The sequence below is a fragment of the Mixophyes fleayi genome, chromosome 4 (assembly GCF_038048845.1).
Source record: "Mixophyes fleayi isolate aMixFle1 chromosome 4, aMixFle1.hap1, whole genome shotgun sequence".
NCBI lineage: Eukaryota > Metazoa > Chordata > Amphibia > Anura > Limnodynastidae > Mixophyes > Mixophyes fleayi.
The window spans coordinates 255767151-255786329 of NC_134405.1; the positions used below are offsets into that span (position 1 = coordinate 255767151).

General features: G+C 42.4%; 1 protein-coding gene across 9 annotated transcripts in view; it reads right to left on the minus strand.

Moving 5' to 3' along the window:
• Positions 1-13184: 13184 nt before the first annotated feature.
• TCERG1 (transcription elongation regulator 1) overlaps positions 13185-19179 on the minus strand; it is a 39003-nt gene continuing 33008 nt past the window's right edge. For 8 of the 9 annotated variants that reach the window (XM_075209668.1, XM_075209667.1, XM_075209666.1 and 5 more), the window contains 4 exons: positions 18744-18923; positions 14971-15054; positions 14432-14532; positions 13185-14164 (listed from right to left, as the gene is read on the minus strand). In XM_075209668.1, coding sequence (XP_075065769.1) covers positions 13963-14164; positions 14432-14532; positions 14971-15054; positions 18744-18923 — 567 coding nt within the window. In that variant the 3' untranslated portion in view covers positions 13185-13962. Of the gene's footprint in view, positions 14165-14431; positions 14533-14970; positions 16895-18743; positions 18924-19179 lie in introns of those variants that run through there. The other variant, XM_075209670.1, reaches the window with a different exon arrangement.

Genomic DNA, 19179 nt, shown 5'->3' on the forward strand with positions numbered 1-19179 from the left:
CTTCAGACCCCGAAAACCTTCCTGAGGACCGAAATTGGGTTATTCTTTGTTTGGGAGCATTAGCAGGGAGAAATGTGCTCTTTCCTCCTGTTGCTTGACTGATAAAGGAGTCAAGCTGAGGTCCAAAGAAAACACCCCCAGAAAAAGTATGGTCTCAAGAGCCTTTTTCCACATCAGCCTTCCAGGACTTAAGCCGAAACTGCAGCGGCAGAAATACATGAACCAATCAGTCCCACGTCCATAGCAGCCTTTTAAAAATAATCTGTCACCCTCTGAACTGCTTCCATTAGTGGAGTAAATTAAGAGGACTGCCTGCCTGCCAACAAACCTGCAGACTGCTGTTCTGACCAGCGTTCTACATTCTTGTTAACCCACACAGATGCCAAAGCATGCCTCAAAGAGGCATCTGCTGCCACGAAAATGGACTTAAAGACGGGCTCAACCTTACAGTAGATCATCCTTAAAGAGTGGCTGCATTTGAAATAGGAATAGTAGTTAGCTTGGCTAACCTTGCAACAGCAGCATCCATACGTTGTGGCCTTACCCCAGTGCCGTAACTAGACATTTTAGTGCCCTGGGCGAGACAGGGCACCGGCGCCCCCCATCTAAGTGGGAGTGGCATTTGACAAGTGGGTGTGGCCAACCTAATGTGTGGGTGTGGCTAGCACTTTACTGAAAGAATATATAATAATATATATATATATATATATATATATATACACACACACACACCCACACACACTGGTGGGATTCCATTAAGCTAGCTTTTTTTTTATATAGAAAGGAGAAGCCCTATGACATACATTGCTATTTTAATATAATACACTAAAAAGAGGCAAGATGGGAATATTAGGTCAAGTAACAAAACAGATCTTATAGGTCAGAGGGTAGTAAAGAAAATAAATGTTCACCAGTGTGCCTCCTTTAGCACTCACAAGCGCCCACAAACAAAAAGGATATTTAATTTTGCAGAACACAAATTTTTTTTTTTTTTTTTATATTTTACTTTTTTTTCTAAAATACAATTGACCTACTAACTTGCTGGATAAGTTAATAAATAAGCACTTTGGGTACATTCCAGATCGCTTATAGATCAATTGTTTAGTAAAACAGTTACTGGATTGTTGTAAAAGGCATTTTGCAAAAAAATGCTGGCTTTTGAATATTGAGTGACCTCCTGAGCTGAGTAAAAATACATAGCTTGCCCTCACACACATAATATAAATACAATTTTACTTACCCGTCCTGTGTCCTGTGCTTTTACGCTGCCTCTGCCCCAGCAGTGCTCCTCGCTGAATACAACGTCACATTCAGTGGGAGCGAGGAGACTGGCGGGAGCCGCCGGGAGATCAGGTGACTTTCTTTTTTTTTTTTTCTCCTTTTTTATTAACTTTATTGACACGGCTGCAATTTTCTTTTTTTTTTTTTTAATATGCCGGCAGGTAGGGGAATATGCAGAGCCGCACCACCCTAGTTACGGCTCTGCATCTGCCACTTAGAATTCCTTTTGCATGAAAAGGTGTGATGGGGAGGGAAGGCGTGTTCTAACATGGGCATTGGACAGTAACGTGGTCGAGCAATTGTGTGCAGATTCGGACTGGGATGTAGTCCTAAATACAGTTGAAAAAACAGTTTTGTGGGTAGATGGTAGTTTTTCTTTGTGCTGATTAAACATTGCTTTTCTAAAATTCCTAGTTTTTGCAGTTCCCTTAAAAAATGTTTTTATCAATCTATATGCAAATGTGATCATATTGTGATCATTATTCCCTAAAGTCTCCCTCATCGGTATGTTAGATATAATATTTGTTCTATTAGATTAGTATCAAGTATTGCAGCACTCTCCTAGTTTTTTTCTTCTCTCACTGTAGTTGTAGACACACATTGGCTTCCTTAGTCACTAGTTTCATTGTCCTGATTTATATAGAGATAATTAATGTCACCTAAAGAGGACCGCATTTTTCTTTGCTACTCTTTCTATTTGTGATAATTCAATCATTTCTAGCAATCCAAATCTGTACTTCTCTTATGATGGTTTTCATGTACATCTACCTATAAAGGACTCATTCATTGACATTTTCATGGCTAGCACCCCGCTAGCATGGCTAGCACTTTCAACAAACTTGGTGAAAAGATAAAAGCTGAAGCACGCATATGGGGAAGCGTGTCAAATAAAGTGGATCCACTACTGCACATAACGGATGGAAGTTTCGATAAAGACCTACAGTATTTCGATAGTTATGTAAGGATTTCAGATGTGTGATACCTCAGGATTAACAGTGCCTCAGTAGTACATTAATGGCACATCAAGATGACATGTATATAAACTCAGGCATAAAACAGAACAAAGTATGGAGCGTTAACAGTATATTTTAAAACTGTATTATTCTTCAAGAAACTGATTCAAAACACAATAAAAGATTGCAAAAACAGCTGTAGGGTAATAATGAAGTTAATACACTAGCCTAGAGCCAGACATAACTATTGACTGCCACTAGTTCACAATTGCTTTGAATGATTGGGAGACAGGAAGAATAACACATCTTGAGCAGTAGAGGTTGAGAACCAAATAACAGCACTCGAGTTCCTACATGTCTCTTCATCAGGGGGATGTGCTGAAATCCATTTTTTGTCTTTGACAAAATATACTGTACATTCAGTGGGAGCGAGGAGACTGCCGAGAGCCGCCGGGAGATCAGGTGACTTTTTTTTTTTTTTGTCCTTTTGTATTAACTTTATTGACACGGCTGCAATTTTTTTTTTTTTTTTTTTAATATGCCGGTGGGTAGGGGAAGGTAGCGGGCGGCTGCTGCGCCCTCTTGGGCTTGCGCCTGGGGCGATGGCACCGCCCGCACCACCCTAGTTACGGCTCTGCCTTACCCATTTAGCAAGAACTTCAGGAGAAAAAGGATAACACGACTGCAGTCACCGAGATACTTGGAAGCTCTTATCAGGGAAAGCCAAGGCTCTGACAACAAATCTTCCAATTGGGAAGAAGCCGGGAAAGAGAAAGATTTATTTTTCCCGGCGCGGAAAGAGAGAAGCCTTTACAGTGTCAGGAACCTCTTCCTCAGGAAAAATAAGTACCCGACGCACAGCCTGTATTCATTTCTCCACCCTCTGACAATCATAAAGAACCTGCTCCAACACCGACGGAGCATCCATGTCAGAATCCACCGCTAAATTACCCTCCTTCTGGGAACAACAGTTAGAATTTGACTCATTTCCCTGAAGGGATGCCACCACTTTCTTACGCTTACGTGGGGAATACGGTGCAGCAGAATGCAACATCCTCTGTAAAGAGGTAGTAACCCAAAGTAAACCCTGTACAGAGGATGTAAGTCCCTGTACCAAAGCTGGTTCTACAGATTCCGCCGGGTGTAGAAACAGTCAAACCCTGACTTAGCAAACCTATTTAATTCGCTACAGTGGAAGCGGAATTAGCAGATGAAGCGGCCACAGGCTGTAACCGCACCAAGTGAGCAAGTTCAGCCACCGTATTAGAGAGACAGAGCCCAAGAAGGATCTGCGGTATCTGAACCAGCAGCCGTTGTTTTACACGGTATGCTCTCTAAGGACTGCGTCAGCCTGCCCGCCTGACTGTCCTGATGGTAACTTCACATGACAGACCACACAGGTGAAACACCAGCCTTACCACGCATTAATTTTTCCCTATCTGACATGTTTACAGATGGGACAAAACACACACAAAACAGTGTAATAATAGTGAACACACTATAAATGACAAGCAGCCCACAAATCTGAACAGAAAGTGAGCCTGCAATACAGCCAAATAGCCCCACAGAGTAAAAGACAAACTTTTGAAAACAACCACCCCCAACTCCTTACCATACAGGACTCAGGACAGAAAAGGGGAGAAGCTGGAGCTATAAAATGGCTGTCTATTCTGGTATCTGCACACGAGGAGTGAGAGACCACCACGGAGGAAGTGCAATAAAGGAACCACCACTCCCCCAGGGCCCAGCACTGGATTGGCAAACTTCCAAAAGAACAACTCCCTCAACCAATCCAGTGCCTAGCAGGGCTCACTATCTTAGTGACCCTAGCCTGACCCACTCCCCTAAGCTAAAAAAGAGGATTTATATACTTACATTAAATCCGTTTCTGATTCCGTCTGGGGGACACTGCTTACCATGGGGTTGTGGAGGGGAGCATGGGAGTTGGCACCTAGCTAGTTAATTTCTAGCACTGCTGACAGAGCCCTCCCCTCTATAACTCCCCCCTCCCCTGCCTCTTCCTCCTCAGTTAATTTAAAAAGCCCCAAGGAGAAAAGGTCAATCAAACAAGAGCACACAGGAAAAGCAGAAGGGAGGGATCGCAGTGTCCCCCAGACGTAATCAGAGAAACGGATTTAACGTAAGTATATAAATCCTCTTTTCTCTTTCATCCAGTCTGGGGGACACTGCTTACCATGGGGACGTTCTAAAGCAGCCCCCTAAGGGTGGGACCGCTCTAAAAACCCTGCTTGTAGAGCACTGCGAGCGAAATCTGCATCCGCGGATGCGAATACCGTATATACTCGTGTATAAGCCGAGTTTTTCAGCACATTTTTGTATGCTGAAAAAGGCCACTCGGCTTATACACGGGTGAACTTACCTGGTGTCCGGTCCCTCGGCTGTCAACTTCTGCATTGGAACGCATATTCGTTCCAACAACAGGAAGTTCGGCATTTGGAACGCAAACTTGCGTTCCAAATGCCGAACTTCCTGTTGTTGGAACGCACGTGCGTTCCACTGCGGGGTAAGCCTAGCATCTCTCAATCTATTTCCTGATTGGCTCTATACCTCCTTTCTCAACTGCATATTACTCGGTTTGGCTGAGAGGGCGAAGCATACCCTTGCGTTCGCGGTGCACGCCCGGATTTGTAGTTTACTTAAGCTTTTGATTAAGGATGGAACTCCGTTTTCCAAGTAGCATTGCGAAACAGCGTGGTTCTCGGGCGGCTTATAATAAGAAAGGACGGCTGGCTGAAGCAATCAAATGCCTTAGGTTTGAAATATATCTATCTAAGTTTGTGACAGTTAATTGCGTTTTCGTTAATCTGACATTTAAAACCAGATACAAGGCAGGTATGCACTTGATATGTCTCTGCAGCATGTGTGTAATCCAGCTGAAATATTCTCTCTCTCTCTCCTTTTTTTTTTTAACCTAAAACACCTTTCCAATACAGATGTAAATTAAAAAATTACACCTGTGAAAACTGTACTTCATTTTACAACTCTCTCTCATATATACAGGGATGCCACCTGTCAAAACTGTACTTTTCAGTTTTTTACAAACCCATCAATTTACATCACAAAAGAGCACCCTAGGGTATTGCGTACATTATCTTTCATTTATTTAGGTTAGGTTGTACCCAATGATTTTATAATCATTTATGAATGTTGTCATGTACTGTTATTTATGGTTTAGCTAAAAATGATTTCATAGATGGAACCTATCATTTTTATTTAGGTTTTTGTGGTTAAATTAGCGCTGTTTTCCAACCTAGGCTTATACTCGAGTCAATAATAATTTTCCCAGTTTTATGTGGTAAAATTAGGTGCCTCGGCTTATATTCGGGTCGACTTATACTCGAGTATATACGGTACATTAAATTGATACAATTTGGTAAATGTGTGGACAGAAGACGAGCTGGCTGCCCTGCAAAGCTGGTCAGCAGAAGCCCCATTTCTTGCTGCCCATGACGCCCCTACCGATCTGGTGGAATGGGCCGTAAGTCTCTCCGGCACAGGCAGGTTAGCTGTTATATAAGCCTGCCTAATAGTTGCCGTAATCCATCTTGCAATGGACTGTTTAGAGGCTGGCCAGCCTCTTTTGTTAGAATCATATAGGACAAACAGAGAATCGGTTTGTCTAATTTGAGATGTTCTTTTGACATAAATACGGAGAGCCCTGATCACATCTAACTTTTTCATAGACTGCCGATCAGAGTGAGAAGTAGATGAAAAAACTGGAACTACAATTTCCTGGTTCAAATGGAAGGAGGACACCACTTTTGGAACAAAAGAGGGGAGTGTTCTCAAAACCACTCTGTCCTCATGAAAAACCAGATATGGTTCCCGGAAAGACAGAGCTCCCAATTCCGATACCCTACATGCCGATGCAATTGCCAAAAATAAAAACAACCTTCCAGGTCAAACACCTAAAATCTGCCTCAGGTAAAGGTTCAAAGGGAGGCCCTTTAAGCATGTCCAGTACCAGGTTAAGATCCCATGGTGCTGTAGGTGGAACATAGGGAGGTTGAATATGTAAGATTGCCTGAAGAAAAGTCTTAATATCTGGTAAATCCGCTAATTTCAGATGAAAAAAGACTGACAGTGCCGATACCTGAACCTTTAGGGAACCTAAACGAAGACCTGCTTCCAGCCCACGCTGAAGAAAAGCCAATAAGCGAGGGAGATGGAAGGAAGACGTGTGATATGACCTATTTTCACACCATCTGATATAGGCTCTCCAAATCCGCTGATAGATGCGAGCCATAACTGGTTTTCGAACTTGCATCATAGTGTTAACTACACTGGAGGAAAAACCCCTAGCCCTCCAGAAGCTGGCTTCAACAGCCATGCCGTTAAACTGAGCGGAGGTAAATTCTGGTGACGGAAGGGACCTTGAAGGAGGTCGCCTCGTGACAGAAGACGAAATCCTTATCCTATCACCATAGAGGGAGCTATTAGTATTATCAGGAGACCCCCTTGCCTTACTCGTCTGAGCACGCGAGGAAGCGTGGGAATCGAAGGAAACAGGTATCCCAACCTGAGCTCCCATGACCTCGTCATTACGTCCACTGCCACCACTAAGGAATCTCTTGCGCAAAACCTGTGAACCTTCTTGTTGTGTCTGGAGGCCATGAGATCTATATCCGGAAGACCCCACCTCTGAACTAGAGACTGAAATACTTCCGGATGGAGTGACCACTCCCCCGGCATCATTTGATTTCGACTTAGGTAGTCGGCCTCCCAATTCCTTATTCTTGGAATGAATACTGCCGAAATTTCCGGAACATACTGTTCTGTCCAACAAAAAATTTGAGCTGCAATTTTCATTGCGGCTGCACTCCTGGTTCCTCCCTGCCTGTTGACATATGCCACAGCCGTGGCATTGTCGGACTGAATTCTGACAGGGTGGCCCTAAAGGAGGGACTGGGCCCCCCGAAGGGCTAACACATTTATTGGTAAGGCGGATTCCTGAACCGACCAAGGTCCCCGGAGCCGGAGGTGCAAGATTACCGCCCCCCCAACCTCTCTGATAATGGGAGGACCCCACTGTGAATCTTAGGCTGCAGATGACTCTTTGTGAAAGAAGAGAGGCGACACAAACCTGTATTGCCTGACTTCTTGATCGCTCTCGGGGTAGCGGTGTTACAAAGAAACAATGTGGTACCGGACCCAGCAGGTCTATCATGTACCCCCTTGCTATAATACCCCGAATCCAAGTGTCTTGGGATGACGCTGCCCACTGTTCCTGAGCAGAGACAGACGTCTCCCCTTCCCCCCGCCACCTCAGTAGAGTGGTCGTCAGGACGCAGGCTTCTCCTGTGTCCTAGAGGCCTGGCGCCTAGCCGCAAACGAGGATCTACCCCTGACAGAGGAGCCTCGAGCATTTGGTTGTCTACATCTAAATGACTGTCCTCTAGGCCAGGAGTTCCCTCTAAAGGGCTGACGAAAGGAGCTGATCCGAGGAGTCCTGCCCCTACCTGAGAATACCGGAAAATAAGTGCTTTTGCCCCCTGTTGCCTGGGAAATCATAGTATCCAATTCCGGCCCGAACAAACCTGCTGCTGAAAAAGGAATGGATTCAACAGACTTTTTTGATTCCAAGTCTCCTTCCCAGGATTTCAGCCATAACATTCTTCTTGCTGAAATGGATGCAGCCTGAATAGAGGAGGACACAGGCGCTGTGTTCTGAGCCGCCTCATAAAGGTACCCCCGATGCCTTTCAGATGCAAAGCCAGGGGAAGTAAATCCGAGTCCTGTAAGGCCTCTGCCAGTTGGTCTGCCCATGTTTCCATGGCTCTAGCAACCCAAGCTGAAGCAAATGTGGGTCTAAAGGAAGAACCCACAGCTACAAATATAGATTTTAGCTGGGATTCCACCCTGTGATCATTGACATCCTGCAGAGTTGCTGAACCTGGGACTGGTAGTAAAGTGTGTCTGGCCAAACGGGCTACTGGAATATCTACCTTAGGAATACTCTCCCAGCAGACCACGTCTTCCTCCTGTAATGGATACAGGGAAGGGAACTTTCTGGGAACAGAGAACCTTTTATCAGGTTGTTTCCAGGCTCCCTCTGCAATATCTCGGAGTTCTACAGAAGGGGGAAAACGGATAGCCTTCCTTTTGGCCTTCTTAAAGAGACTTCTGTCTCTAGGAGTAGGATCCTCCAGTTCTGGGAGGTCCAACGCCTTTCTCACCGCTAAAACCAAATCATTAATAAAATGGCTTTTAGGGTCTTCTTCCTGTTCCAAAGGTTGCACCTGGTCAGGATCAGAATATATTTCCCCCTCCTCTGAAACCCCATCCGGGTCTGAAAGGACCATAAGGGTATTAGTGGATCTAGGCCTCTTCCTTTTAGCAGGCGGGATGTTTGGGGATTCAAGTAACTGGTTTAGTGTATCCAAACCCTGTATGAATGCTGCGGACCATGCCGGTTCTGTGGGAACAGGGGCCTGGTCTGTAAGCAATGAAGAAGGTCCTGGCATAGACGCTTCAATAGAACCTGTGGCAGCAGGGAGGCCCAAAGGCGTACTAGCATTATTAGCCACCGCGGCTGCCTAGACATCAACTGATTGGACTGTGACACCATCTGTGCTAAAGAGGAAACCGACTGTCAGGGAGGCCACCCAGGCCGGTTCCTCCGTCAGTGGGGCTGTAACAAGCTGGGATTGCGTAGGGGAACCCCCTGCATCGCAGACAGAACATAGTGCCAACGGGTCCTTCTGCCCACTAGGTAATTTTGCATTACATTTTGAACATGTGAAATACTTTACTTTAGGGCCCTTTCCTTTATCTGTCATTTTATAAAGGAAGGCACACTAAACACACAGACTTAAATTTAGCTGTTAGAGAGCGAGAGACAGCAGAGAAAATATGAAAAAGAAAAAAGAAACAAGTAATCAACTAATCTGACATAAAAGTTGTATTTGTAATTTATTAAACCACAATAAAATAACTTGGCAAGTGGGAGAACTATAATATAACTCCCACTAGCCCACTTTGCAGTCAGCAATACAATAATATATGTTTAAATAAATCAGATACTTAGCCACAGGCCAAACAGGGGAGAAGTCCAATAGTCGTGCCTGGGTGCCTGCTCCCTCTGCCCTGCGTCCTTTCCCAGGCTTTTATTTGGCGCCAAAAGGCCGGGCTAGTCCAATTTTCCCTGGAGGGCAGGGGAGCTCTATATCTTAGCTCCCCCCCCCCCCTCAGATAATGCTGCTCTCTGTAGTGCTTTTCCTGCCCCATTAGCGGGGAGGAGAAAAAAAACCAAATACATGGCAGAGTAGTGGAGACCTCAATTGAGGATTTTCACCCCGATGCCCCCTCCTATGTATGAGGGGGGATCTTGGTATGGCCCCCTTTCGTTTTCTCTCCTCCGCGGAATTTAAAATGGCCGCCGGCATTCTTTTCATTCCGATAACCGGCCCTCCATGCCTGCAATGGCAGCGTCGGTTATCGGTGAGGCCCCAAGAGTGACAGCGGTCCGGAGAGAGGGGGGGAGAGTTATAGAGGGGAGGGGTCTGTCAGCAGTGCTGGAAATTAACTAGCTAGGTGCCAACTCCCATGCTCCCCTCCACAACCCCATGGTAAGCAGTGTCCCCCAGACTGAAAGAGAAATATTCTTTTTTTTTTTTTTCTTTTTTAAATGACTGCTCCTAGTAAGAAGCAGCCTGATTTAGGGGACAAACTACGATTTTCTACTCCCCCTCTCCAAGCACTGTGCTGGGAGAGGGTTTCACTTACCTGCTGCCATCCCTCCTCACACAGTGTCTGCAATCTGCTGGCTTTCCGAACTGGACGGACAGACAGAGCCTGCGGCGACTGTGTCCAGCTCCTAGGAGGGCATGAGAACGTAGGGTGAGGGGGGCTGGCAAAAGAGGCACCTCCACGGTACCTCCAATTCCCCCCCTTCAGACAGCGCACTGCAAACAGCCACCTCCTGCGTCTGTCACCCCTGGCTAGTAAGCCTATGAGCCGCAGGATTTTGTTTTTTGTAATATTAAAATCTACAGGCCAAAACGGGGGAAACTGCTGCACTGGTCCACCGATGCGAACACCTTCCATTAGAGCCGGCAAGTGCGGGAAAGCGGTATTGACAGCCGCATCTTAGCTTCTCAAGTTGCGGCTGACAGGCAGGGAGAAAAAAAAATAAAAAACAAAGCTAAACAGATTACAAATTACAGGAGTGGGCTGCTAATCAGCCCAGACGCAGCCCGTTCGCCGGGCACTTAAACTAAATTGAGGCTGAGACAGGAAGTGGGGTATAGAGGGGGAGGAGCTAGGGCTTAGTTAAACAGAAGTTTAAAGTGCCAGTTCTTCCTGTCCTACTCTATACCCCAATGTCCCTGGTGTCCCCCAAAGGATGACCGAGAAAGACCCTTTTTATGCAGAATCATGGCCTCAACCGCCATGCTATCAAAGCCAGCCAAGCTAGGTCCTTATGGCAAAATGGTTACTGGCTTAGAAGATGTTCTGAGATGTAGCCTCCATGGTAGTTCTGTAACCATGCTTAGAAGATTGGCGTACCATGCTCTTCTCGGCCAGGTGGTGCCACTACAATTATTGGTATCCACCCTCTTTTGGCCTGCTTCAGTACCAGATAAAACATAAGACTCGGAGGGAAAAGATACACTAGCCGATACTGCCAGGGGACAGTCATAGCATTCACTAGAAATGCTTGTGGATCAATGGATCTTACGCAGTACCGAGCTACCTTGCTATTCAGTCAAGAGGCCATTGTGTGAATCTCCAGCTGACCCTACCTTTCCAAAATCTGGTTGAACCCTTCAGATAGACTATTCCCAGAGATTGATTTCATGCACTCAAAAGCTTAACATTCCAATTTTTCACCCCTGGGATGAAGACCGCAGCGATCTCTGGGACATGTCGTTCCACCCAGTGCATAATCTTGTCTGCCTCCCTCATCGGGTTGAGGACTTCTAGTCCCTCCTTGATGATTTATATATGTTACAGCCGTAGCATTGTGCAACTGAATTTGATCGGTCTGTACCTCAAAAGTGACAGAGTCCTCAATAGGATTGAGAACTGCCCTTAGTGTAGCTTTTCTTCCTCTTTGGACCAAAGCCCATGAAGACGAAGGTTTAGTGTTTCAGTTCTCCATCATTGGAAACTTAGTTGTCACAACGGTCCCGTCCCATACAGAGAAGAGTCAGCCCTGGTTGAGATTTTTTTTTCATCAGCCACCACAGAAGGGACTGACATGTTTGTGGCAAGTTTGAAAAACTGTGTTGCCAATTGAGAATTGGGCCTTGACCACCTGGCTAGAATCTCGTTCTGGAATGCCCTGGTGTGGAAGCATGCAAAATGCATGGCTTCAAAACAAGATATTCTCCCATCAGCAATGGAGAATGAATACTTGCTTGAGGGACAACAATACCTTTACTGAACCCTCTCCTCTGGTAAAAACAGTGACACCTGGAGTCGAAGAGAAGAATCAGAAAAATCATGTATTGGGCTGCGACAAGACTGGAATTTAGATGTTTTTTTACCCAGCCGTGCAACTCCAGTGTTTCTTCTGTCAAGCTCAAACGGGTTATGAGAAGAGGCAGAGCTTGCCTTTATCAGGAGATTGTCCAAGTACGTTATAACAGTCACTACATTTTTTCTTAAACTAGCTGCCATGACCGCCATAACTTTTGCAAAAACCCTTGGTGCCGTAGCCAGACCAAAGGGTAGTGCCCTGACCTGGTAATGTGATCACTGGTCCTGAAAGAGCAGGAGACGGGCTCCCACCATGTAACTTTTTGGGTGGGGAATAGGGTAGTCAAGAGAGTTTGTTTTTAAGCTGGCTTGGAACCTGGAAGTCTGCCCGTCCAAGCCTGCTTACTTTCAGAATTCCCATGTGGGGCAAAAGATTGAACCCTGATGGAAGTCCGTCCCGATCTACTCATGTAGTGAAAGGATTAGAATTTTCTGCCTCTGGGTAATTAACGTGAAGTAATTAACCCTTCCCTCCTCTAGCTTGAGAGATTATCTTGTCCACTTCAACCAAATACCTTGATGCTTCTTGGTCTGCTAATTGTGTCAATTCATATCTAGGCCTCCCAGATTGTATACAGTCACCAAGTTGGCTAGACTATTTTTCCACTGCTTTAATTACCCAAGCGTTAAAGTATACAAATAGTCACACACTCAGATCACACATATTAAAAAGGAAGATTCACATGCAAAGCCAGTGTATAACCGATAACGCAGATGTGAGCAGTCTGAAGAAATGACAGTTCTAAGTAAAAGCCCGCCTTTTCAAAGAGGGAGGCATTTAACTGTCATCAGTCATATGTGGAAATGCCTCTGCAATTCCCCAATTGCCATACAATACCTTAAGCGTTGTGCAGCACCGATTCTCCTGGCTCACCGCCAATAGTCTGTCTTTTCCCTGGCAGAGTGACATCTATGTCATAGCCCCAGCTTCCCAGACTTCGGCATGGTGTAATGTGACCTGTCAGTTGGGGTTATCGGGTCCCTGAAATCAGCCTTTTAATAAACATAGAAACAAATAAAACAAACTCTTTAAATGATGCCATACTAAGTGGGCACTAAAATAAAAACTGAATAACCTCCATACAGAGGGCATGCAGGGGAGGGAGCAGGCCAGACAAATTATTTTTTTGCTTCAGTCCTGGCACAGCACTCTATACACCAAGGTGAGTAGTGTCCCTCAAATGGAATGAATGAGAAAATTTGGTTTAGCCAAGGGCATCCATCTTTTTTAAACAAACCAAGTTCTGCTGAAAACATTTTCCAGCAACACAACACTTGTGTCAAATTCACATAAAAATTCCAGTCGAGCTAGTAATCCTCCAACAAAGAAGAATTTTTTTTTTTTTTGTAATGTGTTTTTCTCTTTAAATTCTAAAAAGTAATCTAGTACTTTAGCAAATCTTAACTGGAGATAATGACTACATTCATACAAGCATTTACAATCCATATATATAAAAAAGGTTTATTGTACTTCAAATACATTAAACTGAGCAAATCCATTGTTTCAAAATTAAACTTTAGACAAGTTTAACGTGAGCAAACAGTTTTACAAGAATTACTTTGACGAGTAATTCCCCCATCTATTGCAAAAAAATGAAGGTCAGACCATGGTTTTAAGAAAAAAAAATGAAGAAAAACAAAGTAAAGAACATTTATACAACAAAGCTTACTACCAAATCTGTTTTTAGCAACAGATGAAGGCCTCATTCTAAAGTGTAAAGTTGTTGACATTTTCTGGAGAAGAAAAAAAAAACCCTATAAAGAACCAACCGAAGAGCTCCATTGTTGGGATGCCAGCAATGTATTGTCAATCCCCTGGCTGGTATGAAATGTCTCAAAATATTTTCAAATTGGTCTTGCTGGGAAATTATGATGCAATAAAAATACTGTGCGTGTCTGGAGTCACACTACAATTTTAAGAAAAACGGACCTGAAGAAGCCAGGCATTGGTTAATGACATGACAGATTTGAGATGCTAATCAAGCAAATATGACAGCTGTGATACATAAACACTAGGTTACATTTCTAGAGTGTTGTACAGATAACCATTATGTAGCATAAATGCCGCAACTGCTCTTCACTTTTTTTTCTCCTTTAGTTCATGAAGTTTATTTTCTTTTTGCTGACTTAGTAGTTGGTTTCAGTAGAATGACCAGATATAAACCTTGCAGGTGGCTCATGCAACTGTTATGAATGGACATACACTTGTCTCTGAAACATCCCTTTATTTTGTAGATCTTCGTGCAGGCTCTGAGGCGGTTGGTGGAGGTGGGGGGCCACGACGGTCAAGATCATCTACATAGGATACAATAAGTTTACGCCTCTCCTCGGGAATGCAGTCAAGTACTAGATAGCGTTTGTCATTCTGCAAAATCTTCTCAACGTCCTTCAGATGCTGGTCAGATTCTTGAACTAATTTTTTGGATCTGTAATGGGAAAGGTTAAAGACTGTTATACAAACTAAAATCTTTAGTAAACCAAGCAGAAAAACTTCATACAATTTTATGCTCCTGACCTTCATCAGACAGACTTAAGAGTCCAACTTATATATAGTAAATAATGCAATATAAAGTAATAAGCTTAAAAAGGTTTTGTTTTAATAGGAATATAATGGAAAGTACATCTAGGACAGAAGGCATCTATCAACTCAAACTGATGGCTATTAAACAATATACATCTGTACCATCACAAACCTGTACGTGATAAATTTTGTTTCCTTCAAGAGTGTCCTGAAGTCAGCTTTGGCAGTGATGTGTTTATCTCTGATATATTCTTCAAATTCCCGTTGTCTTTTCTGTGACCACAAAGGATTAAATTTAAAGGACAAATTTAGAAAAACCTCTATAATCACTTTGGTACAGAAACAGACACAAAAAAAAACAACTTTGTTCAATATGTATTCCAACAAACAGATTTCTCAAGTACTACTTTATTACTTGTTAAATGAAAACACCTCTGAATACAAGACAAGTACTCAGAATGTAGGCCGATGCCACTGGAAATCTAAAATAGTTCAAGCCTGGGGCTTTGCTGGAAAGCAATAAATTCACTTATAGTTCTGGGGATGGAAGAGAAACTAAAATGATATACAACGCAAGATACAAGGTCATTGGTCTCATTTTGTATATGAAAATGTAACTCTTCAGTTGTGAAAGGGTCCATTTGAATGACTGCATAGGCTTGAGACAAAAAAATTATATCAAGTTATAAATTAGTAAAATAAATTGCTCACCCTGTCACTAGAAGAAAACTTAATGAACCGAGGATCTTCTTTAATTATTTTCTTTACTTCTTTCCAAGTTGATGTTAAAGTAATCTGAAAACAGACAATGTTCCGTGTTTAGAAGAATTGTTAAACTATAAAGAAAAACACATGTTAAAATATCTTAAAAAAATAACAATCTGATGCTAGAAATCTCACTGCTTGGGGGATGTGGTCTTGAAAAGTGAAACCTTGACTTATTGCAATATTGAGTTATGTAACAAAATTATGACCATGCTAACTTTATGCAAGAGGTCAAAAAACTCTGAAGTTGGGGATAATCCAGGATACAGACAAAACAAAAATACTCCGCTTTATATGCAGCACTCAGACACCGTTTTTAAAAAGATGAAGGGGACTAGTGGAAATACTGCTTTACACTCAAGCAAACATTTAGAAACCTGTAAACTCCTAAAAATAGAGCAGTCTATAATCCGGACATAACAGAAGTAGAGATAAAATAGTCGATTAAATCTCAAAAACTGTCTAAGCTCCCGACCCTGATGGCTTTTTGTTGTTTGCAAAATCATTACTGAAAATCTAACCCTGCAAATGATTCAGGTCTTTAACCATGATATACAGGGTGGGAGGTGTCATTTCTCAAATAAAAAACAACCCCCCCCCCCCCCCAAAAAAAACTAGAACTTCCCTAAGTAATATCAGCACTAGATGCTGAAAAAGCCTTTACAGGTTACAATGGCCTTTCATGCTTCATGACCCTGAAAAACAATTGACTTTATGTAAAAAAAAATTACAGGCTAACCAAGCTTTGATATCAAAATTTTCCATCCACAGTTCTGACCAATGGGCTTAGTACATCTAGCTTCAGTTTGAGCAATGGTACTAGACAAAGTTGTGCCCTAGCTCCTTTAATATATATGCTCTATGTACTGAAAGCAGATATAAAGGTAGTACAGATTAATACTAAAAATAATAGATATAATTATTTGCAGACTATGTATTATTGTCTCATATCCACTCAAATTTTACCTTCAAATATATTTATGGAAGTGGAGAACTATGGATCCAGAACAGAAAATTATCAAATCAGAAGCATTAGCTTTTCATCTACTTTCCCACACCATGCAATTATTGGAATTTAACTTTTGATTTTCTATGGAGACACCTATTAATTTGTTACTTGGTTATTAATTATTTCATGCCATCTACACCACATGATCATTATCATCTAAATTCTTTGAGTCTTTATATTTCATGTTTTGGCAGAACAGTGCCATTAAAATTAATGTTCTGCTCATGCTGTTGCATCTGTTTCAAACAGTTTGAGTCCTGTCCTTGTTTTTGAGAGCTTTGCAATCTATTCAATGTAAATTTATATTAAAACAGAAAAAAAAAATATGTTTGGCTAAATCCTCTTCAGATGGAGGAATGGTTCTTCCTATCTTTGAGTAATACTATCATGCATCTCAATTAAGTCACGATGTGTTGGCCCAGGTATGAAATGGGTGGACATAGAGAATTTTTTTTTTTTTAATAAAACAAAGGGTTTAGCATCATCTGTGACTTCGAGGGAGCCTTACACCAGCCTCTGTTTACTCCACCATGACCATTCAATCTTACTTTATGACAAATTAGAGTAGTAATTAAGACTAGCAGAATATACCCTTCCCCACTTATTCAGTTATGAAAACACATCCAATTTCCAACAGGACACACTTTGAAATATGCACATCATTGGGTGGCAGTAGGGATCAAGAGATTTCTATATATCATGCCGGAAGACGGGGAGCGCTCTCTCTATTATACGGCACTATAACTTCCCCTGACACCAACATCACAGAATCAATTAAATAAGCGTGAGAACAAAACGTTTGGAATACCTTTGGAGGGATGGCCGCTTATCCGACAACCCATTGACAAAATCTCAATTAATCTATTTATCAAAGGAAAGAAGTTTAAAATATACCAGATGGTATTTGGTCCCCTTTAAATTCCAACACATTTTCCCCCAAACATCTGACACATGCTAGAGAAATTTTGCTAACACAGGGACATTTCTACACATTTGGTGGGGGAATGCCCCTTATCTCTAGATATTGGCATGATATTTTTACTTTAATAGCACAAATAACTAATGTTCAGACACCCCAAGATCCAATCATAGGGCTCTGTCTATCTATATTTATCTCTCTCTCTATATTTATCTATATAACTATATCTATTTACATAGACACATATACACATATATACAACACACACACATTGAGGCCAAATTCCAAATAGCTGTCATCTAAAAATGCAGTAATCTATGGAATTTATTTTTCCGCCTATAAGGATTCTCTCTCTGGTAATACTACACAATTAAAAATTTTAAAACCACCAAAAACAATCTGGGGACCATAGCACTCATACAACAATTCTAACTTGCCCATAAATGTATAAACATGTTTTATTTCATATGTGCTGTTTCTAGCTACCCGTGCAACTAGTACATATTAACTATTGTTATTAATAAGTATTTTTCTCACAACCCCCAGTAGCTATGGTCTTCTGCTCCTGGTTTTCTACAGTAAAGTCTTCAGTTATGTTCATATTATCTTTATTTACAGGGTGCCACACGTGAACAAACAAGGCATAACCGTACAATGAACAAACACTACAACTCACCACAGCCACTGATTGGCCGGAAGGGTAATGGGGTGCAAGAGTATATTCAGCGCAAGCTGAAACTTGTGCCCAATAGCATGGGCACAATCAACAGGTTTAGAGCCTGTGAAAAAGGTGCAAAGACAATGGAGGAGTGGAGTCAAGGGGTAGAGAGCTCAAGAAGGAGGTGTGCAGTGTAGCTGGTGAGCAATAGTTATAGAGCAAGAAGCAAGAGAAAGACGAAGGATGCGATAGAGTGAGATATACTACATGGTGAAATGAATAAGTGGAGGACTGGTAGGCTTTTAAGAACAGATGGATTTTAAATGATAGTTTGACGTTACAGAGACTAGAGAAAAGTCTGATCGAATGATGGAGAACATTCTAGTGCTGGGGGACAGCATGGGAGAAATCGTGGATACAGGAGTGAGATGTAGTGACCAGATGGGAGGAAATATGACGGTCATTGTCTGACCGAAGAAGGCGGGAGAGAGTATGTATGGAGATAAGGTTGGAGATGTAGGGAGCACTGGACTTGAAGGACTTGCACGTGATGGTGAGGAGCTTGCAGAGAACTCTGTAGAGGAAGGGGAGCCAGTGTAAGCTATGGCAGAGAGGGGAGAAAGATGTAGAGCGATGAGAGGGGAAGATAAGTCTAGCTGCAGTCAGTGGCGGATCGGGGGGGGGGGGGCAATCGCTCCCCCTAGCAGCACAAGTCCTTTAAATTTGGATCCAAGGCACCAATCAAAACGGATGGAGGGGCCAATCACGTGTGGGCGGAGTTTTCCAGGGCCAGCCAATCAGAAGGAGGGGCGTGATTATGCAAAATGCCCACCACCCCCCAAAAAAAAAAAATTACGTCTAGGTCCGCCCCTGGCTGCAGCATTACATATAGATTGAAGAGGAGCAAGATGGGAGCAAGGGAGGCCAGAAAGGATACACTTAATTTATTTTTTTAATTATTGTCTTTGTTGTCCTCTCGGGGATGGCACATTGAACATTAATTTTTGTACTAATTAAGTTAGTTCTCCAACTGCATTTGTATCAATGTTCATTTCGTACCTGTGACCTTTTATATGTAAATTGTTATAGAGAAGAAAAGAAAAAAAAAAAAAAAAAAAAAAGAGGATACTTACAGCATATGTTTCATCCAGCAGTTGTCTGAAATGTTCACGTTTCTTTTTAGTAAGCGCGTCAATGTGTTCATTGAAAAGTTTTTCCTTTTCTTCCCTTTCCAACAGTGAGCCAGACTCCCACCTGTGATCTTTTCTTAGCGTCCTTCTGGTATCAGACCATGAAACATCTGAAGACCGAACCTAACAAAAAATTTAAATAAAACAGAATGGATTGACTTTCTTTAAAAAAACAAAAAAAATAAAAACAATTAAGAAGTCATAAGATTGTGGTGACATTTCCTTTAGTTGTATACAGATATTCTTCAGGTTGTTACATTTGAAGATGTACTTTTCATGTTCCTTGTATAATGTGTTGCTATACTACAGGCATAAGAAACAATCACAGTATAAATTACTATTCAAATAAGAGGTTCACAAGCAGAAAAGGCAGCACATA